The 26603-nt window shown below is 39.5% G+C and overlaps 4 protein-coding genes across 7 annotated transcripts in view; 1 reads left to right on the forward strand and 3 right to left on the reverse strand.

Moving 5' to 3' along the window:
* tpk1 (thiamin pyrophosphokinase 1) overlaps positions 1–10508 on the forward strand; it is a 73943-nt gene extending 63435 nt beyond the window's left edge. For 3 of the 4 annotated variants that reach the window (XM_069705568.1, XM_069705569.1, XM_069705570.1), the window contains exon 9: positions 9350–10508. In XM_069705568.1, the coding sequence (XP_069561669.1) occupies positions 9350–9495 (146 nt within the window). In that variant the 3' untranslated portion in view covers positions 9496–10508. The remainder of the gene's footprint in view (positions 1–9349) is intronic. The other variant, XM_069705571.1, reaches the window with a different exon arrangement.
* sec61g (SEC61 translocon subunit gamma) lies at positions 10121–12353 on the reverse strand. The gene is made up of 4 exons (XM_069705575.1): positions 12245–12353; positions 11743–11846; positions 11522–11624; positions 10121–10292 (listed from the first exon to the last, which is right to left on the reverse strand). The coding sequence occupies exons 2-4, from the start codon at positions 11834–11836 to the stop codon at positions 10283–10285; spliced, it is 207 nt and encodes a 68-aa protein (XP_069561676.1). The 5' UTR covers positions 11837–11846; positions 12245–12353; the 3' UTR covers positions 10121–10282.
* A 3567-nt stretch (positions 12354–15920) lies between these two features.
* LOC138624964 (retinol dehydrogenase 12) lies at positions 15921–21179 on the reverse strand. Its single transcript, XM_069705567.1, has 6 exons — positions 21085–21179; positions 18756–18911; positions 18459–18563; positions 16971–17180; positions 16224–16416; positions 15921–16023 (listed from the first exon to the last, which is right to left on the reverse strand). Exons 1-6 carry the CDS (start codon positions 21152–21154, stop codon positions 15921–15923), a joined length of 837 nt encoding a protein of 278 aa, XP_069561668.1. The 5' UTR covers positions 21155–21179.
* A 1801-nt stretch (positions 21180–22980) lies between these two features.
* LOC138624963 (retinol dehydrogenase 12) lies at positions 22981–26233 on the reverse strand. The gene is made up of 7 exons (XM_069705566.1): positions 26220–26233; positions 25665–25780; positions 25142–25297; positions 24929–25033; positions 24458–24667; positions 23756–23948; positions 22981–23260 (listed from the first exon to the last, which is right to left on the reverse strand). Exons 1-7 carry the CDS (start codon positions 26231–26233, stop codon positions 23158–23160), a joined length of 897 nt encoding a protein of 298 aa, XP_069561667.1. The 3' UTR covers positions 22981–23157.
* Positions 26234–26603: the final 370 nt, after the last annotated feature.

Here is a 26603-nt window from a genome sequence, read left to right on the forward strand (position 1 = left end):
TAGTACCCCCAGTGGAGCTGCAGACTAGCAAGGAGGCAGAGGAGTACACACACACACACAGTATCGAAACGCTTATACTTAAGTATTCATGGCAGGAAATTAATTTTCACGAACACATCAACTCTATGAACTACTAACCCCTCCATCAAGCAAAACACACCAACAATCTTATCGTACCCCCCCCCCCCGTCCCCATAATCACGCTCTAATATCAAAATCTATAATTTGCTCCGCTGTCTGTTTGCACGTTTGTCTCTCCAACTGATTGCGACCACATTCCCGGCAGAGATGAGTTTTCTTATCTGAAGGTCAACTGAAGCCAGAGCAGTGTTTGTCACCTCACACGCTTTTAAACCCAGCAGCGTTTAATGGAGGCGGCTATCATCGCACAGCAGATGGTGCTAACACTGCTCGTGCACATCTTGGCTCATGTCGTGGCCAATAAATGGCCTTAAATATAAGGAGAATTTCAGATGGTAAATTGAATGATGCTGCTGCATTGAAATCAGAGGCCGATATGATAAACTCGACAAAGCCGAAGTTTTTTAAATATACTACAGACACGCTTTTCAGATCAGTGATGTTTGAAATGCTATTTCATCAATGATGGCATTAGCTAGCTAATTTAAATTGGAAATACTGGTACAAGTTTTTTTTTTTTTTTTTTTTCATTTAGTGTGATCATTGTGCACACTCTAGAAGATGTGATTTAACTGTACAAACAAAGGTCTAAGAGCTCTTTTGTTTGCATCTGAATGATTCTACTATCCTTCACTTATCCAGATTTCCTTGTGTTCTGTTTGTGCAAGATAAAACTTGGCAGAAATATGTCTACTCCTCATCCCTCTTCACACCATAGATAAGTATGAGCATATAAATCATTCATTTCAGGTTGTTGTTCTTTAATGTGACCAGTGCATTCACAGAGATTGATTTGTGGATCGCAGGTGAAACAAGCTTTTGTCTTGGCCCCCCCTTGAATGCCTCTCTTATTAGCCTCACATTAAACAAGTGCCGCTTCTGCACAGTCAATTTATGGCACTGACAAGTAATGTCGTTCGCAATGTGGCGCGAGAACTGCAGTATTATGCGAGTCCCACGCTCACCTCATTTTAGTCGTTTGGACAGCTCAGTATTGAACAAACATGATTTACGGAAAATGATTTTCTCTCTGGCACCGTGAAGCGTGATGAAATCTGATAGCACACCGGTCTGAAGGAGTCCGAGAGCTGCCCCCTGACTAAATGAGTTTAATTTGCCTCTCCATGACAAGTCATGTTAAAGGGGACACAGGTGCCTCGCTAAACACATCCAGATATAATGAGGGAAAGAAAATGGTCCGTCCGTCTATGTTGGTGACCAGTTTAATGCTGCTTCAAAGGTGTGATTTGTTACATTGTTTCATCCTTCATTACGAGTCGTTATTCAAATCTGCATAAATTAACAGAGTAATTAAAGATAAGATCGGCAGCTTTTCCTCACTCGGATACTAGTCAGTATCTTCATGGCCCAAAAATGATACGTGTTGTCTCTCCCACTAATATTTAGTGTTGTATATCCTTGTGCTGTTTCTTTTCTCTCTCCCCTCGCCCCCCAACCGTGATGGCCGTTTCTTCCTGTTAAAATTGAGTTTTCCTTCCCGCTGTTGGAGGTTTTTCTTCCTGTCAAAAGGGATTTTTATTTTTTCCTTCAGCTTGCTCATGTGGGAACTGATGAATTGGTGGGTTTTGCGCTACAATTGTGTAAGGTTATATAAGGCGGGGGGGGGGGGGTTCCTGTACTACGCATTGGCCCCTTTAAATCTGATAACGTCACCGTGGGGTCTAATCTCCAAAGAGTCTCACCCCCTTCACGCTTCTTTTCTGTTCCCGAGCTCGTCAGTAACATTTTCTATCCGTTCACTCAAATTGAGATTCTCCTGAATTACGTGACAGTGGGAGGGGATTAGTGAAAGTTAGAAATCAGTTTTAACAAGTGCCACCCTGACAGAAACGAGTTTTCCATTCTTTCCACAGTGGACCCATGTGATCGCATGATGTATGACACATGTTTACTACATGTTGCAACATATGACAACACGGAGAAACATGTGGAAAAGTTTTCACATGGGAATCAACGTGGGCTTCACACATTACAGCATGAACATGTTGTGAAATGTGAAATTCATGTCGTTTTTCCGTAAGGGTATACAAATGACGTAAAGCATCACCTCTTCTTCTTTTAATTGTATTGACAAACAAAGTTTAATGTTAACTTTAGATGCAGACCCATTACCTTGACCGTTTACAAATCATTTGTGTTCTGTTTCTCTTTAGAAATGCTTTATGCGGCACCTTTAACACCTCTTCTGAGAGCTTGCTTACAAAAAAAAGAACCATAGAGAGGCAAAAATAGACCAGCAACAGTCCTCTTTCCCTCTATTTCAAAAAAATGGCCCCAAATAACCATAATTCTCTTCTCTACCTGTCCACTGCAGCGTGAGTGTCTGCGAGTCTCTCCTCTCCTCTGCCTGACCACCCTCTCTCCTGGGTAATTTGTTGTGTAAATACGGTCTACTTACAGCTGACGGGCCCTTTCGGCTGCGGCGCTGGAAATGCAATTACAGGCAGCAAACATCTCCATTGTTATCACTAGAGGGTGCGACGCTCATTTCGGTCCCCTCTGCTACGGGGCCCGTTATTGATCGATATCAGCTCTGAGGAGGGCATTACTAATGAAGCCATCTGAAAGCCTCTTGTGCTCGTATAAGTTTGCGCATGCGTGGGTGTGTCTGTGGGTGTGTGTGCTGCAGGTTTGTGAACGGATATGTGTGTGTGTGTGAGAGACAGACGGAGATAATGTGTGTTAGTAAATGCAGGCGCCATCCTGTTGAGAACGGCTCCTCATGCTTCCTGTTGTAGTGCTCTGCTTCCTCCGGTGGTGGTTTTGTTAATTACACCTGCCATCACTATTTACCCCTGAAAACATTTTGTCATGTAGTCTCCTCTCTGGTTGTAATTTAACCGCAGTGTGCTGAGGTAGCAGTCTTATGATACGTTATATTGGCAGCCTGCTGGGGAACCGAATGTTTTTTGGCAAACTCGTCAACTTGTATCTTCTAGGAAGCTGGTTTTAGCTTTACTATAATTTCCTGCGAATAGTTTTTGTAACCCTATTCTAAACTTTACACAAACACCTTAAAGGCCCTGAATTCTGCCATTCAAACCTTTTTACGTATCTTATATAATGTTGACTAAATAACCACAATCCAACCCTTACAGAAAAAAACACGAGCTTCCCGTGTTTTTTACATGTGATCACGTGTATGGCACGGCACGTTTACCCCACGTTGCAACGTACGGTAACACGGGGATAATATGTGCTCACGTTTCCACATGGGAATCTAGCTGGGCTTCACACACCACACCGTGAAAATGTTCCAAAACTACATTTACCATGGGCACGATCACGTGTAAGATTTTGCACGTGAAATTGTGTTGGGTTTTTTTTTCTGTAAGGGATTTTAAAGTTTTGGAGGAAACATCTTGCTTTTTTGCTTTTTTTTTTTCTTAAGAATAATTGTAAGTTGATTATAATTTTGCTAAATTCATGTGACATAAATCTTTTCAGAATAAGCCCAGTGATAACAGGACAGAGAAAAAACAAATGTAGACATCTGTTCCACCTGAAAATGAATTTGAAAAAAGACAAATTGGATGTTCATTTAGGACTACATTGCTCATAACTAACTGGAAGCTGATTTTTACAAGTTCTCACAAGAAGTCCTTGTTGATCTCTTCTTCTACAGGACGTTCTGACCCTCCCAAAGAGAGCTATAAAAGTGTACATGCTCACTCACTTGTAGCACAAAACACTGACTTGTCTCTGTTTTTGTAGCTCATGTCTTTGCTGGTAAGAACGGAGTGCAAACACTTTATCCTGCAGAGAGAACACTTCAAGCCAGCACTTAAACACAGTCAGATGTTATTCCTGTACACCCATAGCTTAGTGACTGTGGCTATGTGCTCACTCAATTATTAAGGAACCCCAACTTCACATACGCAACTTATCCCCCCCTCTCTGAGTCGAGCTGCTTCTAATACCATGCTTGTTTGGCAGTCTTTGAAGCAGAATAGGATTTCTCTTTGTCCCTGTTTGATGTGCGTGCAGGCGCCTGTGGACAAATGATTCGCTTCATTCTCTCCCGCCTTTGTTCTTTTGTGTTCATTTTCACCCCTGTGTGATGTGATTGCACCACAAATATGTTTGCATATTCATACAGCTCTAACGCTCTTAACATTTTGTACCTCTTAAGAGTATGCCGAAACAACACAAGGCGTTGGTTTGGTTTACTAGTGTGCAAATGTGCTGCCTGATAGTTCAGGTGCAGCGTTTGTTGAATTAGGTTGGATGAGTAACTTCTCTCTTTAGTCCTCACAAGAGAATAAAAATGACCTCCTGTATAAAATCTGTATGACAGTTGTAAGAGTTGATCAAAATGTATTCAGCTTATGTAAATATATTTTGCACTATCATTAATGGCACCATAGTTGTCTAACCACTACATTTTCTAGGACTTTAAATATTCCCGGAAATGGAGCCTAATAATTAATTAACAGTTTTTCACAATCGCTAAAACACGTTTGTTTTTTTAACCTTCCATCCTTTTCTCAAAACTGTAAGCACAAAACCCAATTTCCAAACTACATCAACAAAACCTCTGAGTCTTCTGGCAAAACTCATCTTTTTGCCTCAAAACAGTTTCGTCTGCGCTCAAAACCAAACTATGTTGTCAGATCATGTTCCAAGACAGTCCAAATTAAAACACCACGCAGCAGTCGTTACACACTGCATCGTAAAATGGAAAACACAATGTTCCTGGCATGCAGCTCCAGAAAATAGTTTTGTTCACAATACAGTAAATGCATTTTGAATTAAAAAAGAGAGAGAAAACATTTCATAATTCAGCAGATTCCGAATATTTGTACAGTAAAAAAATGATGTTGTGGAAAAGAACAAAGATAAAATATAAATCAGATGTTCCATTGGAGGTCACGAGCAATGATGCAAAGACTGACTCATTCCCTTCAAATTTCAATAAAGTAACTGTTGTATTTCACACAGTCTAATGGAGTTGTTTTGAAGGACCTTGTCAACTCTAAGGTCATCTTATTGTTGGGAGAACACAGGAGTCCTTCCACCCTCACATGGCAATCTTGTAAATTCTACAAAAAGTGAATGTGCAGTTATGAAAACATGAATGTAGTACCGTACAAACAGTGATAGACCTCCCCCTCTTCCTCCACGTACCCCACCCCCTACTCTTCCTCCACGTACCCCACCCCCTACTCTTCCTCTGTCCTTCTATCTATTGTTGATATGAACAACCTGTGCACTCAGAACTGACTTATATTGTTTTTTGCAAAAAGTGTGATCAGTTTTGAATTGTTGTGTTTAAGCTCTGACACTTGTGCTTTAATTGTGTTTTTAACTGTTGCTGCCTGTGGTCACTATTGTGCACCACAAGTGCATCACAGTGAAAAATGTGTTTTAGTGAGTGAGAATGTGTTTACAGTTTTGCCAAAAGAATCAGTGAGATCTGCAAATTGTGTCTAACTCAGTGAAAATTGTTTATGGTTTTGTCAAGAGAGTGCGTGATTCAATAAATGGGTTCACGCTTCCGAGTGTTTGGTTTAGAAAACGGGGTTTAGTGCTTTAGCGATTCAGAAAAATTGTAGGTTTCCTCGAGTAATGCTTTTTAAATATGATTCAATTAATCAAAACTGTGTATAGAGGAAACACAACATACTAATATTTCTACAAACTGAATGCATATTATTTTGTCTTGCATGATTATGTACATCTCCTGCAACTTTCATACATTTAAACTATGCTCTGTTTTGCAAATACAAATACTTCAAATGTTGTTTGAGGATGCAGTGCTGTACTGCCCCACCTGTGTACACCTTCTCATTCTTGTTTTGACCCGCGGGAAATTACATTCTAACTCAGCAAGTAAGCAGTGGAGCCTCCCTTTGCTCAATTTTTGGTGGCGCAGATTCCACAAACACTCTTCTGAGCTTCTGCTTCGTGTTGGCATGACGGCATCACATCATTTCTGCAGATTTGTCTGCTGCCGTTCCACCGCATCCCAAAGGTGCTCTGTAGGGTTCAGATGGTAGCTTGGGAGGTGATTTGCTTACTGACATAGTGCCTCATCATGCTGGAAGTAGCCATTAAGCAACGGGTAAATTGTGGCCATAAAGGGATGCACATGGTTAGCAGCAATACTCAGGCAGGCTGTAGCATTCAAACCATGATTTATTGGTGATATGGTGCCAAAAAAACATTCCCCACACCATGAAACTGGATTCATGGATGGCTGCTGTTGATGCCAAATTCTGAGCTCAATCTGCAGCCTCAGCAGAAATCAAGGTTTATCAGACCATACTGCTCCAACCACTCCGGCCATTCTCCTCTGCCATCTTTTAGCAACAAGGCATTTCTGTCACCAGAACATCTGTTTGGTCACTGGATGTTTATTTTTCTCACCATTCCGAGTTTACTCAGTCGTGCATATTAAAAATCACAGGTGATCAGCAGTACGCGATGGCAGGCCACTAAGACTTTAGATTGAGAGTAACACCCATCTCCACATGTGTTTTCACAAGTGTGACACTATAATGTTTGCTGATAACGTAACGTGTGAAAAGTTTTCAGGGTCATTGGTCAAGGCAGTGTTTTTAGAGGAGCAGATGGTGGTTGTTTCCATAGTAAAATAGAGCCTTGAATGGGGTCGAACTTAGTGACCAGTAGAAATAAAGCCCCCCCCCCCCCCCCCCCCCCCCCCGGTTCCAGCAGGTACTCAGAGCACTAATCGTCCAACTCACTTTCAAATACTGCTCATGGCCCCCTGACACCAAACAGGAAAAGCAGATAATTAGATCAAGATGGTTTGAAAAAAGTCAGTTGAAGATTGAGTAAAGCTGCTGAGTGTTGGTTTATGAAAGTGCTGAGACATAAGCAGATTTGAGAAAATCTCTCTGGAATCAGAACCAGAAGCCAAGACGGCGTGTACACAGTCGAAGCAGAATGTTTGCAGATTTGCTGACCCGTAGGTCAGAGATTCATTTCCTATTTAATTTGCTGCAGATGCTCAGAACATAGTGATAGATAAAAGTGAAGAAATGACACAAAGCCCCAGGTGTAAAGCTGCTGTGGTGAGTTGGCCCTTTTCATAGCAGACACGTTCAAACAGCTCCATTCTCAGGGTGCTTGTCAGCTCTGGTTGTTCGGAGCTAATGCTGCGGAAGTAAACGTAACTGTTTGTGGGAGAAGTGACATGCAAATACTCATCTCTGCCGTTTGGGCCTGTTCAGGCATGGTCAGTGATTTATGTTCCTTAGAGATTCATTATTTTTGCATGACTAAATTCTTCACAGACAGTGTAATGATTTACATATAGATGACTTATATCCATTGGTTTGTATATTTGGTCCTTTTACCTATGTGGTTAAAGATAATAACTTCATCATTCAAGCATATCACAACCCAGTAAATTGTTGTCCAATGACTTGATTGTTTCCTCTCAGATACTCACACAGTCTCATGCTGCTTCACCACAGATTATCTTGTGGGAATACTGCGCATACTAATAATACTACCACTAATAATAATAACTATAATAGTAATTATTATTATTATCATCCCCAGCTTTAATAAATATTAATAATAATAGTAATGTTAATCATCATCATGGCCGGCTTTCAATAAGAATAATATTGTTGATAATAATAATATTAACAATAATCATCATAATAATGATAATAATAATAATAAAAATAGTTTAAAAATCATCATCATTCCCAGCTTTACATGGTAATGATACTGATAATAATTCATCTTTATTTATACTATATTCACTTTTTAAACAATATTACTGCAAAGTTCTTCACATAGGTCAGCAAATTAAAATGTACAAATCAGAAAATCATGAGATTTTAAAACGGATAAAACCAATAATATTAAAAAAAAATTATTTTTTTTAAACTTACAAACCTATTTAAACTCAGCAATGGCTCTCCCATCAAAGAAAAAGAGATTTAAAAGCAGTCATGACTCTGCTGACCTGATTTCCTCAGGCAGGCTGTTTTCCGAAGCCTTGAAGCCCTGACTGCAAACACTCCAGACCTCTGGAACAGATAAAAAACCTCTGCCCACCTCAGGGTCTCAAAATATGTACCGGCTCTTACGGCGCCCAGAGGTGAGAAATATATAAAGCCGAAAAATAGTAAGAAGTGAGGCCAAGAAGAACCTTAAAAGCAATCAATAATATATTAAAATGTATTTAAAAAAAAAAAAAAAACTTGTTGGGAGCCAGTGTGAAGAGGCTGAAAAGGTAGTGATTGTGGCTCGAGCTTTTGCGCAGCAAAGATTCTTCAAAATAGACGTCCTATGTTCCAGTAGGTAACCAGCAGATGGCAGGATCTGTCTGTGGATGAGCTGGGGTACCACACAACTGAGTTTCCCAGTTCGACCACTTGAGGGCAGTGTTGGTCAGATGTCTTCAGTTCAACTTTTGAAACCTCGACAGTCCTATGTTCAGCATTGTACGTGGCCCTGAATGTTCTGTTACTAAAAGTAGCACCTCTTCTTTTTTGTGTTTAGTTTGGAGATCTCACCAAAAAGGCACACGTGAAATGAAAAGATAACCGCGGTTTAGGCTATAAAGCAGATCTTAAAACTGAAAACATCGAGTGTGACATTTATGGCCTCCGATCGAAATGCACGTAAAACTGTATCTTAACTGAATCTGAATCCTTCTTTTAAAACTTTTCATTTGTAAAGAGTGTTTCCCAGAGCAGCTCACTCACTGCTTGTTTCTACAAATGAAGGCCGAACAAAAAGCCGTATGTGACTTGTACACCTCAGTGGTCACTGTTCTTCTCACTGGCTTCTCTTTGAGAGGATTCGTAAGCACTTTAACCACAAAGTGGGAGTTTTCTCAGTGGCCTCAGCGTAATAGGCATTGTGAGCCTCTGCGGGTTTGGCTGTAAACCCTGTGTGGCCTCAGACTACTTAGCTAAGTCCAAAAAAATTCTTTGCTCACACACAATGGAGTCATGTGGGCCTACTTGCCCTGGTTATCCAGGGACACAAGCTCCTCCAGACCACATCTTCTTAAACAAGGTTTTGACACGCAGACACATTATGAATAGCCAAAACACCAGAAAGCACAAAAGTCAATGAGCAGGATAAGAATTAGCCACTTTTCCTGATTGAATAATGTACCTAGACTGTTTAAAGTAGTTATCAAGTGCAGCATCACCATTACTACTGTGTGTAATCATTGTATCCGTCTCCTTTCCAGATAACCAGATCTTACAATTCGGTAAGCTGGTGAGCACCTCCAACACCTACGAGCCCATTGCCCCCGGAAACCCCAGGAAGGCAGTGACTGTGACCACAGACCAGCCTCTGCTTTGGAGCATGGGCATCCACAAAAATGGGGAATGAATATTGAAGATATCCTTCCTCTTGGCTGGTCAGAGCTACTACAGCATAGTCACTCGATTTTTTTTTTTTTTATTTTTATTTACAGCACACAGTAGATAAGGAGCACAAGCTGGCAGCACTATCATACACAGCCAAAATGTTCACCGAAGTGTTTTTATTTGTGTTATGAGATGTAATTACAAAGACTGGTCAGCTCAGGTAGAACAGGAAAGGACAGGAAAGGATATTGATGTCAAATTACTACCAACTTGTGTTGTTGACAGATATGATTCTATAGGCGCTATTGTATGTTTTTTTTCGTTACTGTATTCTTGCCTGGAGATTTTTCTTAATAGTGTTAAATACAAAATGAACCATTTAAACATTTTAAACCTGCCTTACACGGGACATCCCCCTGTACATCTGTGCAGGCATCTGCTTTCTATTGCAGCTTCCAGTATGTGCCTTCGACATCAGTGACCTCTGTAGCCATTTGCAAATATCCGCTCAGTAAATGTGCCTTTTGATGAGTTTATTCTTGTACTTCTGAAAGTCAAAGGGTGAAAGTCAACCTGTTTCACACGTGCTGTAGTGATAAGGAGGCTGTTTGAGCAGACGGGGGAAAGAAAAAAAAAAAATCAGTCTGTGGCTTTCCATTTTGTTTTATTTACACAGCGAAATAGAAATGTTGAGCACAGAATGTAAAAACGCCATCCCTTCAGTCCCCAATCGCACGAGCCCAATAACACGTTGCACCACCGTCTCCTGTCCCCAGATGTTGCCGTTTGTGTTTTTGGTTGAGGAGGATTTAACCGCCACTAGAAGGGAAAAAACAAGAAAAGCAGTGTTAGCAACAGGAAAAGTCTAAATGTAACATTTAGTTTGACAAAGCTAATCACTATTTAAGAAAGACACTCCCTAATTTGCAACAGCACCACTGCAAACATTTTGCAACTTCTATTTTTACTGACTATAAAAGCAACCTGAACAGTTTTTTTCTGTTGTGCACACAAATAAAAGCACCAGTATTGCCAGTGATGGGTTTTTTTTTCTCATCTTTGCGTCACAAAAGTGACTGAAATAACTCGACTTTGTGCTATTTTATCATTTCTTTAATAAAAATGTACATTTGTCTCAAGATAAACTATCGGAAGTTTTAAAAAGGGAAGTTGTGATCATGTTATTGTTCGTTGGTCAATAACCACCGCCATGTTGAGGTCATGTTGCAGTGCATTTTCATTATTAAATTAGGACAAAGACAATCAAGACAAAAGGGTCCTTAAAAATATCAAGGCTTCTCCGGACACTATTCAACAAAAGAGAGAAAGAAAAAGAAAAGAGACGACAGAACCAATCAATTCATTTCTGCATAGCAAATTTGACTGATAATTACATGCTTTCAATGAAGATAATGTTAAATGCAGATGAACCGGAAAAGAGTGTCACAGTCAGTGATTATAATTACGTATGATGATGTAAGAACCTCGTTTTGTTAAGAGCTCTGAGACGAGTTACGCTCAAGGCTGGGCGATATGGACCAAATCTAATATCAAAAAATAAATTTCACCAAGTAACTCGATATTGATAATGTAGAGAGGACTATTGGTGCCTTCACAAAATATTTCTAAGATATTATTAATGACTATATTAAAAAAGGACAGCTAGAACTTACGGAGCCTTTTTAAACCAGGAAAGAACACAATTACGCTCCATCAAGATATTAAAATATCCCAAATTTAAGACAATATCTCGTCTCATATCTCATAAGATGATTAAATAATGACAGATCACCCATTCCTACTTGTTTGATTTGGCACCATGTAAATAAAGCTGAACTAATTCCATCAACAATTAGAAACGACCCCGTCTAAAAAGTTCTCCGATATCCACAACTGGTATGAAATTGATCTCTGGAGCTTCTCCACACAGAGTAAAGACACAATACAGAATCTTCAATTATTTATCATCAAGAAACAAAAAAGAAATAATAGAAAGCATGAAGCTTCTTTCTTTTCTTTTTTTTTTACCACGTAAAGGATGTACTCACACAATGATGTTGTTGATGGGGATGTGGATGAGCTTGACAAAGAAACCAATGAACCCCATGATGGCAAACCCAATGGCTGTGGCCATGGCGATCTTCTGGAATTCTGAATCAGGGCAGAAAACACGTCAGAAACACCGCAAACTCAATTCGTGAATACAATCTTGTTGGTTTCGAGAAGTGTCCGCAGGATTATCTGGAGATTTGATGCCGCGACGACCCACCTTTCCTGTCGGGTTTTGTGCACCTCTTTACAAGCCTTATGGAGTCTTTGACGAATTGTCGGCTGGGCTCGACGAACTGCATGACCTGATCCATGGTGTCTAGTCTGGAGACACGGAGACACGAAGACAAACGATATGAGGAGCGACACTTGGACGACTTTCAATGCTGACGTTGACGTCAATCCTTCGCGGCTCCCGTAACTTTACACTCGATAGTCTAACGGGGAGTTTTTCCTTTTTCCATAAAATGTTAACCTATATATATATATATATATATATCGAAATAAATGTGCCTTTTCCATTGGAAGACGTTATTATTAGAAGTATTAGAAGAACGTGAAATCTTTAGCCCAACTATAACGTCGACCTTAGGTTACGATAGCTTGAAGCCCAACAAAGTAGAACAAATAAGATCAACGTCCTCACAATAACTGGCGAGTTACATTTTCCAGCAGGACATTTAAAACTGTGTTTATATAAGAATCGGGGGGTTTTAACTTACCTATTTCTGTGCTGGGAGGAGAAGACGGTCAGAGGAGCGAGAGCCACGTAGCTTTAACTCGGGCTTGTGCCTCGTAGAAAAGAGAAAAGAGCTGACGTAGACTTTAACAGCGCATGCGTAGAGTATTGTTTCCCTTTTCATTTGAGCTTGTCGGATGTCCGACACTACCACCTGCAGGTTGGAGGTTTTCATGCAGCCGCAAGTGTTGACTATAGCAGGGGTGTCAAACGTACGGCCCGCGGGCCGGATTCGGCCCGCCGGATGACTTTGCTAAGTGTGAAAATTACAGAAAGACATAAATTGTATTTCTATGAGAATATGGAGGTTTATGAGTACAAACGTTTTGTTATTTTTTTTTTTTTTTTTTTGTAATCGATCCAGTAATTGCTTCAAAAACAGCGTAAATGCCACGTCTGCTCCGGAGGAAGAAGCGCTCGGTGCCACAGGCGGCCGCGCTCGCTGCTCGCTTTGCGACGCGTTTGACGTCAAACGCGAGGGAATCTGCAGAGGAGAGCCGGGGCAGATAAACAGTGGGCTGATGTCTGAGTTTTTGGTCTTTATGTTTCTAGTTTATTGTCGAAAGACCTTAAAACGGGGTTTATCATACAAAAAACTTCACCAATGATTTAAACAAAGAGAAATATTGTCGTTATGTATGCGTTATTATGCTATGATTTTACTGGTCTGGCCCACTTGAGATCAAAGTGGGCAGTATGTGGCCCCTTAACTCAAATGAGTTTGACACCCCTGCTATAAGTGCAGGCTAACGAAATGAACTCGCTTTGCAGTAATTTATTCCAACATGTTTTACAAAATAGGGCAACACCTCAACACCTGGTGTTTTTAAAGACTTGGAAAATGATTGAAACTACTTGATTTACAAGTACATTATTGTTTCTGGATGTTAACAACTCCCTGCACCTTCATATTTTTTAGCCTACAATAAATTGACATTCTAATGTTATTTTTTTCCATGTGCTATAATATGACATTTGTATGACACTTTGGGACCAAATGCTATACTGGGACATTTTTATGATACTTTGGACCAATAACTATAACATTTAATTTTTATCGTATTTTGGACCAAATGTTATTCTATGAAATTGTTATGATATTTTGGACCATATGCAAACATAAAATGTCAGGGTATCACATGCAGTCCAAACTGTCAGAAAAATTGCATAGAAGGTATGTGGTCACAAATATCATAAAAAAGTCATATTATAGTAGGTGGTCCAAAATGACCAAAACATTTGATACTATATCATGTGGTCCAAAATATCATAAAAATGACACAGTATAGTATGTTTTCAAAAATATAATAAAAACATCATAGAATAGCATGTGGTCCAAAATGCCCCAAAAATGTCATAGTATTGAATATGGTCAAAAATATCATAAAAATGTCACTGGTATTGTATGCAGAGTGTATGCATGTGTTCCATAATATAATACAAATATCATAGTCTTGCATGTGGTCCAAAATATCATAAAAATATCCTAGTATTATATACGCTCCAAAATATCATAAAAATGTCAGTATTGTATGCGGTCAGAAATGTCATAGTATAGCATGTGGTCCAAATTGTCAGAAAAACTTCATAGTGTAGTATGTGGTCCAAAATATCATAAAAATGTCGTAGATTAGCATGTGGTCCAAAAAGGATAAAAATGTGACAGCACAGCATGTTGTCCAAAATTCAGAAAGAAATTTATAGTACAGCATAGTGAGAAAACACCCTTACATCTATGTCAATAATATCAACGTCATGAGAAAATGTCTTTTGCTATGATAATAGCAATCGTTTATTCACTGTATATTTATACATACAGTAGTATAGTGTCTGTATTTGCTTTACTGGTGACTCTAAATAATGAATCAATTCACCAGATTGGCTGTGATAGCTAGGCTCACTACAACTCAACTCGAACAACGTTAACTAAGGACATCTGTAATGCAACCAAGGATTATTGGTAGTAAAAGGCAATTAACGATGATATTGAGAGCTTGTGGATTATATCATTGGTAATATGTTAAGTTTGAGGATGCTATCAACTTTATAGCTGGTCATCTGACAGTTGAAGCAGGTGCAGTGCATTCATGCTGAGAGGAGAGAGCCTGTAATGCTGAGCTGTTTATCTCTATATAAATTTATCTCGTGGGCACAACATAGTAAACCGTGGCCACGATTTAGCATTTGTCACGATTTTAAACATTTTTGTTTCTGTGGCCACTCCATAGAGAATTGAATAGAAAACAATCATTTTCCTTGTGGCTGTGTTCAAGTATACCTCCTCTAGTTTCCATTGTATGTCCTCATTCTTTCACAAGAATGTATATAATGCGCACATAGTTCAGACAGATCTTTAGTCACAGACTCCCGCAGCTGTTGCTCCTTCTCATGCCACATTCCTTAGGAAGTAAATACTCCCTCGTGATTTAGATTAACATATATTTACAAAAAAGTTTTCTTTTAATCTTTCTTTTTCGTAATACTTTATTATAATGTTTTTTGAAATATGGTGTTACAAATTCCATCAGCAGAGTTTTATTTTTAGGTTTCACGTTTGTGAATTTATTAAATCAGCCATGGAGTGAGTTACAAAATGAATTAATTTGTTTGGGTGGCACTCGCTCATACTTTAAGTCCCTCATTTCTCTCATTATTGTCACACCAAGCATACCTAATCTTAGTTTTTAACTCATCTCAATGTTACATGTTATTGCATCTAAAAAGGTCAATCTGACAGATTGAAAAAGCCTCCATATTACCGGAATACAATTAGGGCTAATATAGTACAGACAGTACCTTGTCTGTAGGTCACAAACAAGTACAAGTTTATAATATGTAACAGGTTTAATTTTTTTCATTGTCATGTTGTTACATGACATATTTCCTTTCTCAGATGAATTGTTTAAACTTTAACATGCTTACACATTATAACACTGTAATGATTACAACCACCATGATATAGTTGCAATATATTACTCAATACAGCCACGTTTCTGAGGATTTATCCTTCTTCAGTTAAAAGAAAAACAAATCTGAAACTGTAGTTTGTGTGATACAACCCATATCAATGGATACAATTCAATGAAAAACATTCTCATTATTTTACTGATCAGTTAATATACATTGTGGTACTTTAAGTAATAAAAAGTAAGGGAATCATGCTTGCTGGGACTTATGGGAAAAAACTTTAACAGGATCAACTTTATATAAATGTCATCTAAGTGATATAATCTTCAAATGTAATATGTATGCCCTGATAATGTATTTCATTTAAATGTTACTTTGAAAAATAACTTTGAGAGGGAGTTTGGAGCCAAATCAATGCTAAAAATAATCCTACTGCCATACTAATTTGCAAACGACCTTGCACCTCAGGCCAATGTCTTCACAAGATAGAGCAGAATTCTTAAAACCAGAACTGACCTAATCAAGAATGCCCTCATCAGTTAGTAAAAGTACACGAAAAAGACAGAAAAATCTTCCAAATTCTACAAAAAAGCACTGAAAACAATGTGACTGTCACTTCATTCTAACAAAAACATTTCAACAGGGATAATCATCATACAGTTTTTGATAATATTATTCAACTAAAGCATAAAATTCGTTTTTGATAATTAATTAATAAAATGTCTCTCACTGCACAGTTAATTTGCTGTTGTTCATTGCCAGGTGATGCCAAGTAGGTTGCAGCTGATATCCCACATTTTCTGGGCCATGTCATCATCAGTAGCCCGTCTTGAGGACCTTGCAGGACCACAGTCACTGAACACACAGAGACAGAAAATGGCCATTACAGAGCCTGCTGCATTTGTGCGATTGTTAAATGAGGGTAGAAATTGTAAACCTTCAGCTACATACGGTGCACCCTTTTGTTACTTAGCAGGTAGAATTACTGAGCAGTATGAAGACGGCACTAAAAGTGCTCTTGCGGAAGCAGCTGTTGGTTGAAATATTGCGTGTACCTGAAGTACCGTCCACTCAGGCTCTCCAGGCCTGGCTCCACAGCACAGTAGATGGTGGTTTGTGCTCCCTCCACTGCTGTTTTGGTGAACATCCAGACTATCTTGAGCCCGTTGTGGAACCACGGGTTCTGGTACCTAAACAGGTCAGATCGCACTACCCCCGGGTGCAGAGAGAACACGCTCACCCCTGTACCTGCAGCACATGCACAGGCACGTACACAGTCACTTACATAGACACCTACAGAAGCACTGAATTAGCACATGAAAACAAGTATGATCAGATGTTTTTTCTGTTATGCATATTCTGTCATTGGTTTTGAACAAAGTTTAGATATATTTTTCCTTTTCCTTTTCTTCTTTTTTAAACAGCAACTGTATCAGTGACAGAATTATTATTATTATTATTATTTTTTTTTTTTAATAAATCAGTTATTTTTTTTAACATAACCTCTTATTGTTTGTTTCAAATCATAATGGATTGAGTTTTGGTAGCCAGAGTATAATTCAGATCTATGGAATCAACTGTGACTGTAAAATAACTTTCTTCAGTTCTTAACCATGAAGCAATGAAAAGAAAACTATGCAAGCTATCTACTGTGCAAATAATGATAAGTTTGGACCTCTCTATGTCAGTCTGTTCTAAAGTAAAAATGGATAGATGGCTAATCTGTTTCTTTTTTTCCTTTTCTTTCTGTCACCCCTTGTGATGTGTGCTCTTGCACTAATTTCTTGAGAACTTGATCTCACCTTTTAACCGTTTGGCTAGTAAGTGAACAAAAAGGACATTGGCTAGTTTGCTTTGTCCGTAGGCCTTCATGTCGTCGTAAGTCCTGTCACTGTTAATGTCATCCAGTTGAATCGTAGCCCAGGTATGGGCCACCGATGACACCGCGATGATGCGGGCCGGAGCCGAACGCTTGATGAGGTCTATCAGCAGGTAAGTCAACAGGAAGTGACCTGAGAAGAGTCATGAAACAATTTTCAGTCTATCGTCTCACCAAAACAAATGTCCAATCAAATATATTGTAAAAAAAAAAAGTAAATACACCACAATATCATGGATTTTTACAGTCAGGTTGGGTGCGTTTTGTAGGTAGGGGCGGAAAATTCATCAAGAATTCCACATTTCAATGGCTTCAACTAATGGTTGTTTCACTATTAGGAACCTGCGTATTATATTTTTGATGAATTTATACGATGAAATATCAAAGGTAAGGGATAAACAGCTTCAGATGTCTTGTTTTCTTCAAACAAATGTTCAAATATTCAGTTTGCAATGACAACAATAGTATAAAATCTAATTTCAGAAGATAGACTCAGGGAGTGTTCGGCCTTTTTCACCATTTCTGCTTAAAAATGACAAAAATAATTAACTGATTGTCAAAAGAGCAGCAGATTCTCTTTCTCTCCTTCGATTACTCAATTAATCAGTTTAAAAAGCCCATTGTATGATTAAATGGTATGACTGGATGATTTAAACATCATTAACTTAAAGTGCCACAATCATCATCATCCCCTCCACCAAAAACATCATGAAGAGGAGGAGCCTAAGAAGAAATACTTTGCCACATCTAATGTAAAAGTGCAAAGAGCTAAAGCCAGATTCACACTCTGTTCCAAGTTTAGCCAGTAAAATTTGAAGGAACACGCGCACCAGTGAGTCATGCTGTTTTTTGCTTTTCCTACTATTGTTCTCCATTTCTTGTTTTACTCTTGACCTAAATTTAGCTCCTGCTTATTTAACGTATGTGCGCACATATAACGGATGCTTGTGAAGTGTATGTATGTATGTATGACTATAGAGTATGTGAATGTCTGTGAGTGGTTATGTTTGTGGGTCACCGTGTTCGAGCACAGTGTTCTCTGTCAGCCTGTGACAAAAATACCACAGAAGAAAACATCAACTGGAAGGAAGGCATGGTCCAATACAGAGGAAACACTGACAGCTTAACAGCAACTGTCAGCCAGATTGGTTGTACAGGCGTTAATGCTATTAGTAATCTTACTATTAAATCTCCATGAAATGATACTGTATGAATGTCAGCTGTTCATGTCAAATCAATTACCAAAACCGGGCAGTTCAAATAAAAGTCACTCTTTTATTTAGCTGGCTTCTCCACATCACTGTATTTTAGGCCTAACAAAAATGTACATGAACATATAATTCAGATCCAGGGAGTAAAATAAAAAACACACAATACCCCTAAAAAAAATACGAAATCTCGGTGAACTTACCCAAATGATTGACTCCTAACTGCATTTCAAACCCGTCTACGGTCTTGGAGTAGGGACACATCATTATTCCAGCATTGTTAATCAGGATATTCACTTGCTTTTCCTCTGAAAAGAACATACATAAAGGACTGCATTTATATTCTGCTTTTATGTCTCACATGATCCCACATGCACACATCAGTGGTAACAGAGTCACCATGGAGTGAAGCGACCTCATACTCGGATGAAATTTGAAATGTCGACCTCACAGATGAAGAAGGAATGTACAGTTTGCTCTTGACCGGAAATGCTGCTTACCTTTGTTGATGACTTCAGCAAAGGCTTTGATGGACTTGGTATCAGACAGATCCAGTTTCTTGATGACCAAATTCTCATTTCCTGTCTCTTCCAAAATTTCCGTCCTTGACTCCTCCGCCCTCTCCATGTCTCTGCACGCCATGATGATGCGAGCACCTAATAAAATACCGACGATCACAATCACAAGCTGGCGACATGACAGTGTCACAGCACCTCACTGCACTTCACTTTCCTCCAAGTTTTCCACTCTTTTCACTTTTAATCTTTTAAGTATTTATGTTTGCTTTCCAGGATGGGCTTCATCCCCCTCGTGTTCCAAGGTATGAATAAGCAAGTGTAGAAAATGCACTATGTGAACTCTCATTGCACTATGAACACACATCTTGGTTTGGCCGAGCCTTTTTTTTCCTTTGACCTGCAAGTGAGCTTACACAACCTATGACAGCCATGTACACAGCAATTAAACCATATTCCTGTAATGGCTGAATATAAACTTAAACAGTGATATATTATAGCAAATATTACAGACATGGGAGGCTCTAATCATTTAAAGTTTCAAAACTCAGAACTATAATAGCTTTGCTCATTTGCAGGCATACAAAGCTTACTAATGTCACATTAGGAGTGACGTATTTAAATTTCTCGCAATGCTTTTGATCATCCTCTAAATGTTTTCAAAGCCCTCACACAGCATCTCATTAAGCCAACTGCTCCACTCTCATGAACACAAGACCCTCTCAACTGTCATTCTCATTTGCTCCTGACACAGATTACCACATTCTCTTTAATGAGCACTGAAAGGGGCTTTGAGGACACATGCACACACCCTCTCTCGCACCCGTATGCACACACTAACATGCATGCACACCCACACAAACTGAAATATAGAGAGACAAGTTCCCCCCTACACACACACCCCACCAGCACCACACACACACACACACACACACACACACACACACACACACACACACACACACACACACACACACACACACACACACACACACACACACAATAGCTGCTGTGCAATTATGGAAGACGAGCGCCATTAATCAGTTGGAGCATAGCGTCTGTTTCCCATCAAAGTGTCTTTGTTTCTGTCCTGCTGGTTCCTTTGTGGGAAAACCCAATTGTTCCCATAGTTCCACAGAAGTTCACTCAATTCAATAAAATAGTATCCAAACAGTAGGATACTGTGTCTGCATCCTGTGTCAAGTTAAATCCAGCAGAGGATTCTAGTCGTATGTGCAAAAATAAAGTCGAATAAGCAATTCAAAAGGTGTAGATTCGGTTTGCTCTTCCTGGGTAGGATGCAGTGCCTTCAGGAATCACTTCCTGTTACGAATCCGAGCAAATCTAATCATATTGTCATCACATTATTACATAATCTCATTTACTGAAAGATGATACCAGCATTTGACAGTGAATTCTCCACAAGCAAGAACCACAGTGTCATTATCGGATTCAGGTAGTGATCATTTACTTTTCATTTCTCTCGTTCTATATTTGTTTTATTTTACCAGAAAATAAAAGAATAAATAAAAAAATTGGTTAGTATACATTTACAAAATTAAAACAATTTCTTAAGCATGGGCACATGCATGCAACAAATACACATGCATTCACTTAAATGCACAGTGGTTGGGTTGTTTTTAAAAAGAGGGAGGTGTATACTACGCCAAGCTGTGCCTTTCAAGTGCATATGAATGAACAAACTGAATCATGTATGCAGAATCAGTTTTCATATTAGTCACTGTGTGTGTGTGTGTGTGTGTGTGTGTGTGTGTGTGTGTGTGTGTGTGTGTGTGTGTGTGTGTGTGTGTGTGTGTGTGTGTGTGTGTGTGTGTGTGTGTGTGTGTGTGTGTGTGTGAGTGCACGTGTGTGTGAGTGCACGTGTGTGTACGCATGGCTGCTAGATGCACCCTCCCATCTCTCTTTGTTGCCCGTCTGGCTCGGGAGGCGAGCGGACCCTCACAATGCGCCCTCTGTCCACTTGACGCCTCATCTGTCTTCCATCACTAACATTTGTCTTTCACTTGGACTGGTGAATTGTTCAGAAAGGTGCTCATTTCATTGAACGTAACATCAAAACTCTTTCCTGTCTATCATTAGCCTTGGAGACATAAAAAGTTAAGGTATGCTGAGGACATGAAATCCCTTCATACAGCCTAATATTCCCACTTAAAACACTTAGATTGTGCTTTATAGCTTTCAATCACCCACGAAGTGCTTTAAAGAGAAGGAATATGGAAATCACAGTTCATCAATACAGCGGGTCCAGAAATAGACGGCTGCAGATGGAGACAGACACACAGCTGGACAGCACCTCTTCTTGCAAGGTCCCTGGCCGCTTCTTTGCCAATACCAGAGTTCGCTCCGGTGATAAGGACTGTCATCCCATCTATCCTCTCCTCAGATGACCAGCCAACACAGCATGCATGCCTGAGCAACACACATAAGGAAAGCAGCAGTGAGGGAAAATAGCATTACCCTTCTTAATAAGATTTATTTTATCCAGGTAATGCTGTTAATGATCTGTGGTCTATTTAGTAATGTGATAAAAGAAAAATCACATGTACACAAAATGATCTGGATCATTTTCACAGAAAAATATTTTCATTGGTGAATACATTTACCCTATATTTTGAGTAACCTCTCAACCTCTTTGAGCGCATCTATCCATCTATTGTATTTATGCTGACTGATTACTTGACTGCAAGATGCCAGCAGTCTGTTTTCCTGCAAACATGGAATGGCATTTTCAAACTCATTTAAACAGATTTGATGGACTAAAAACACACAGAAGGCTTCATTTTAAAAGCATTTCACTTCCAAATATTGATAAAACAACAAGGGTCGAGGCAAAAAGCTACATTTTCTAAACTAGTCTGATCACAGTGCCAAAGCTGGTGGCAGCGTGTAGTATAATCTTCTTAAAATTGGTCACATTCCTATTATTAGCAGAGGCAGCCACCTGATCTTTTCTCTTTTAATCTTTTATTTCGTCCTACCTCCAGTCCATTCTTCCTCAGGAGCAACAGGTATCCACCGCAGGACCGCTGAGCACAGAAATAAACAAAGTACCTCCTTCGGTGTTCACCAGCACAGTGCTCCAGTGGATGGATTTCGTGCTTGTCACCTCTCCCTACCCCGGGGTGTTTCACAGAGCCTATCACCGCTGGGCCAATTAGGTGGGAGCTGACACATAATTGATTTACAAGTTTACAGGCTCGGGAATAGGCGGATCTCCTGCTCACTCATGATCTCGGAGAAACTCGAGTTAAAGACTGTGCTTACTCGAGAGGGAGTGCCACGACATTTCATGCATTTTGTATCCAGTGAAAATCATTATCCATAATTCACCGCTGCAGTACGTGACATCACAAATAAACAATCTCCATCAATCTAACTAGCTGTCGAAGCAGCATTGTTAGATTTGTTATGCTGTCGTTTAATCATCTCAGCCACTTGAGATCGTCACAAGTCAAACTGTTCCAAGCCGCCAATGCTTAAGCGCAGTCATGAGGATTTCTGAAATTATATGAAAACTGTAAGCATTAGTATCTGTCTCAGATGACAAGAACTTGTTATCTGTAAAATAATAATAATTAATTTAGTGGGTTAACTACTTTAAATTCAGTCCTAAACTATACTTTGAATTTCCTTCTAAAAAAAAAAATCCTGCGCAAGTTCAATCAGTCATAACTCCACAACTGTAAGGCCAAAATGAACATCCTTAGGCTCTATGGTCGAGGGACACTTGGTTGAATTTTGAAATACAGAGATCTCCTTGTTCCCATCACCAGGCCAAGGAGTGACTTGAAAAGTACCAGCAAAAACGAAAAGTTTTACTTCCTACTAATCAAAATTTGAAAGCAGCCCTTTATCAATGAGTCAGTAACCACTGATGTTATTGAACCTGATTTAAAAAACTCTGAACTGCAATTATACCAAATTTGAAGCAAAACAAATGAAGCACAACAATGTGTCACCCGTTTTAGTCACCATACCAGGTGATTTATCCATTTCAGTCATTTGGAGATAAAGTGTCATGCGCAGTGGCTTTTTTTCCTCCTGACAGTTGAGCTGACTGTTGAGGCATGCTGTCATGTTATTTTTCATGCCTGCTTATTCACAGCAGAACACACAAGCACAGTCAGTAGTTTAGAGTATCAGCGATATTTTTTATTAGAAGCAGCTACTTGCATATCTTTTACCCACTTAAAACCCTTCAGATTTACAAATCAAACTTCATCACAATAAACAGATTAAGCCTGTATTGGTATCCTATTTTGTCTACTTGCTCAATTTATATCCATCCAAAGCATAACGTTCAGTAAAACTAGGAAGCTTCAGCATAATGTGTAAAGGCTATCACTGAATATTGCTGCACAGCAGTTTATCTCCAACGAATGCTGAGCAGGTGGCAGCTCGCAGCCCACAGCTTCAGGGCGGTGCCATCATCCTGCCCTGCCCTGGTGTTGTAGGCACTGGCACAGTCCCTGTAAGGAAAGGGAAGAAAGGGAGAGTAAAGGATAAATGAGGAAACATTACTTGTCTGTGCATTTTAAATGTATTTACGTTTTAAAGTGCGGTTCTATATTTATATTTATAATCCTCCTCCATTGTGATGGGAATGGAGTAACTTTCAGTGTGTGGCTTATGAGATTGCATTTAGACTCAGTTGTCAAAAAGGTGGTTGACATATTTTTGCATCTGCCAAGTTTGAAAAATACTTTTGGTGGTGGATAATGGTTCTGATTGTCCTGCTGAGGTTTACTGCACCACCCACAGGGCCTCAGCATGCAGGACATGCTATTAATGTTGTGACTTTGTTAATGACAATTACATACTATCAAAGAAACAACAACCTCTTGGTCTAAATTTGTGTGGAGAGATCGCGTGACCTTGGTGTCTGCTTTTATTTCATAAGGGTGCTTGGTTTTCTCATTTATATTAGAAGTAATAGTTTTGTTGCTTTAGCATTAAAAACTGACTTGTAGTATCCTCCAGTGAGCAGCTGGTTCTCAGGAGTGACGGTGCAGTGGATGATGGTGTAGGCTCCCTCGGCTGGTGTCTTGAGCAGGAAACCTAAATTCTTGATTAAGCCCACAAGAGGGCGCCTGAAATGCCTCGTAATCTCAGTGTTCACCATGCCAGGGTCAATTGAGTAAGCCATCACACCTAGAACTGGAGGGAAAGGTGTGAATTAGGTGCCATCCTTCAGGTGGGTGGATTTAGATGCCTCATTCTCACATTGAATTACTTGTTTATAGTTTAACCTGAAATTAAGAAAACCCATTATTACATTTGATCAAATAATGATTACATAATCCAGGGCAGTAAAAGATCATGCCACTATAAAAGTTATATGTTTGTAATCAATGTGTAGTTTGTGACATGATAGAAAGAAAAAAAAAAGGGTTCATTCCTAGTTTTGAAATGAATAGGTTGGAAATAAGAGTTGTGATTGTGGAGCGATGATTTACACTTAAAGACCACTGTGTTTTCTGCAAACATGTTTCTCTTTGCTCTGTTTCCAGGCCCTCAGTGGTTGTGGTTGAGGCATGAGACTCTCACACTGGCAAGAGATACAGATCAATTTTGTATGCACAAGGAAAGAGACAGAGAGGCACATAGAGAGACATAAACACAAACGTACATGGTGCATAATCTTGTGTCCCAGACACACACCCTACCCTCAGTCCTTTTGGCCAGCTCTCTGGTGAACAGCACATTGGCCAGCTTGCTCTGTGCATAGGCCCTGACAGGGTGGTAGTCCTTCTCCCCGCCTAGGTCCTCAAACTGGATCTTGCCCATGGCGTGAGCTCCCGAGGACACATTGATGATCCGGGATGGGGCCGAGTGCTTCAGCAAGTCGAGCAGCAGGAAAGTCAAGAAGAAATGACCTGAGGAGAGAAAGATAAAGAGATTAGAGCAAGAGAAAATAAGACACAGGAGGAACAAAGTCAATTTTTTTTTTTTTTTTTTTAAAGAAACTTTAAAATAAGTTTTAGAGATATATTTACTGGCCATCCATTAAGGCATTAGAGCAGAGAGACCAATTTTTTTTTTTTTTAAATGCTGATCTACGAGTACCTCCCCAGAATTCATTACAACATACCTGGGATTAACAAAACAAGCTTTTAAACCTGCTTTTTAACTCCTACCCAAGTGGTTGACTCCAAACTGCATCTCATATCCATCCACTGTCTTGGCATAGGGGCACATAGCCACGCCTGCATTGTTGATCAGGTAGTGAAGGGCTTTCTCCGCTGGAAAACAGCACATTTGTTACTTGTATTAAAATCCCCCCGCACCCCAAAAAAAAAGGCATACTGTATTCTGGAGTTTACATGTATGTGTATGTGTGTGCCACCCACTGTTGTAGATATTCTCAGCGAACAGGCATATCGATTTGGTGTCAGCCAGATCAAGTTGCCTGGCGACTACCTTGGCTCCCATCATTTCCCTGAGGATGTCACCGGCAGCTTGTTCTCCTTTCACCATGTCTCTGCATGCCAGAATCACACGGGCACCTGGGGGAGATTAATTCCTCTTAATAGCGAGTGTGTTTTCATGTATATGCACGTTGAGATGTGAACGAGATAACATCCTGTTGAGTTTATGTTTAAACATTTATCATTGTGTCAGTTGACGTGACATTAAGCTCAATTTTCAATGTTTTTGGCTGTCTTTGAACAAACCAATATTGCTACTTGTGCTTATGAGCTTCATTTCATTCACTTCATTATATTTGCTATCCTTGCATGAGCTTGCTAAGTTTGATCCATTTTCCTCACTCAGTCAAAAAGCAAGAAAGCATACGATCACAGTAGTAGAGAGAATAAAAGTCATCACGGCCTTCATTTGTTCCTCTTTAAATGTGCAGCTCTGTTTACTTACCTCTGCCAGCCAGGTCTTTAGCTGTTTCTTTGCCTATTCCGGTGTTGCCCCCGGTCACTATAGCGGTCTTTCCATCCAGACGCACATCTGAAGACCACTTGGGAACGAACAAAGACCTGAGGAAGCAGGTCAGAGGTTTAAAGATTGACACCATGATTTACTTTAAACAGGAAAAAAAAATAACTTTAAAAGAAGAACTATTGCTTGTGTGATACGTTTGTTTAAACTAAATTACAAGGTGTGTGAGGTACACCACCAAAGGCAAAACAGTGAACGCCAGAAACAACAGACATTGTATATATATAAAAAAACAAAACATTAAAGGTCACAGGGTTTGAATTGACTTGGCAGCTAATTTGACATTTTAGTGTCTACCTTCAGACTTGGCAACAATCTCCACCCAGCTGATACTCGAAGCAGGGAAAATAAAATAAATGTGTTTTTGAATTCTACACAGACTACTGAAACAACACTGTACAGTATTACAAAAAAAAAAAATAATAATAATCATGTCTCAAAAGAGACGATGCTATTTTTTTTTTCTTAGATTCTTACCTGACTGTTTGCATTTCTGGAGTTGGTGACATAAAATTGGAATGTCCCTCTTAAAATGTCAGTGGCTCCTTCTTACAGCAAAGTTGTTTCAAGACAGAGGTCCAGAGATGAGGCAGAGAGGAAGGCACAGAATGTCCTTTCAACAGCTTCGAGAGCATTGGGAAGTCCTTCTCAGACATAAACGCTCTTCTGTTGAAAGTCACTGATTGTAACTAATCAATAAAGGCAGAGTTTCAAATTGAGTTCCTGATGAGCAATCACATGACATGAATGTAATTAATAGAATGCTTTGTATATTTACACTTGCACAGTTTACATACTGTTTATACTGTGTACATTTGCATGCCTACATATTTTTTTTACTCGTTCTTCATTGTAAACAGT

This window comes from Brachyistius frenatus, unplaced genomic scaffold (genome assembly GCF_029030835.1).
Source record: "Brachyistius frenatus isolate BFR_SWC_R1_liver_20210118 unplaced genomic scaffold, ASM2903083v1 Contig_57, whole genome shotgun sequence".
Classification (NCBI taxonomy): Eukaryota; Metazoa; Chordata; class Actinopteri; family Embiotocidae; genus Brachyistius; species Brachyistius frenatus.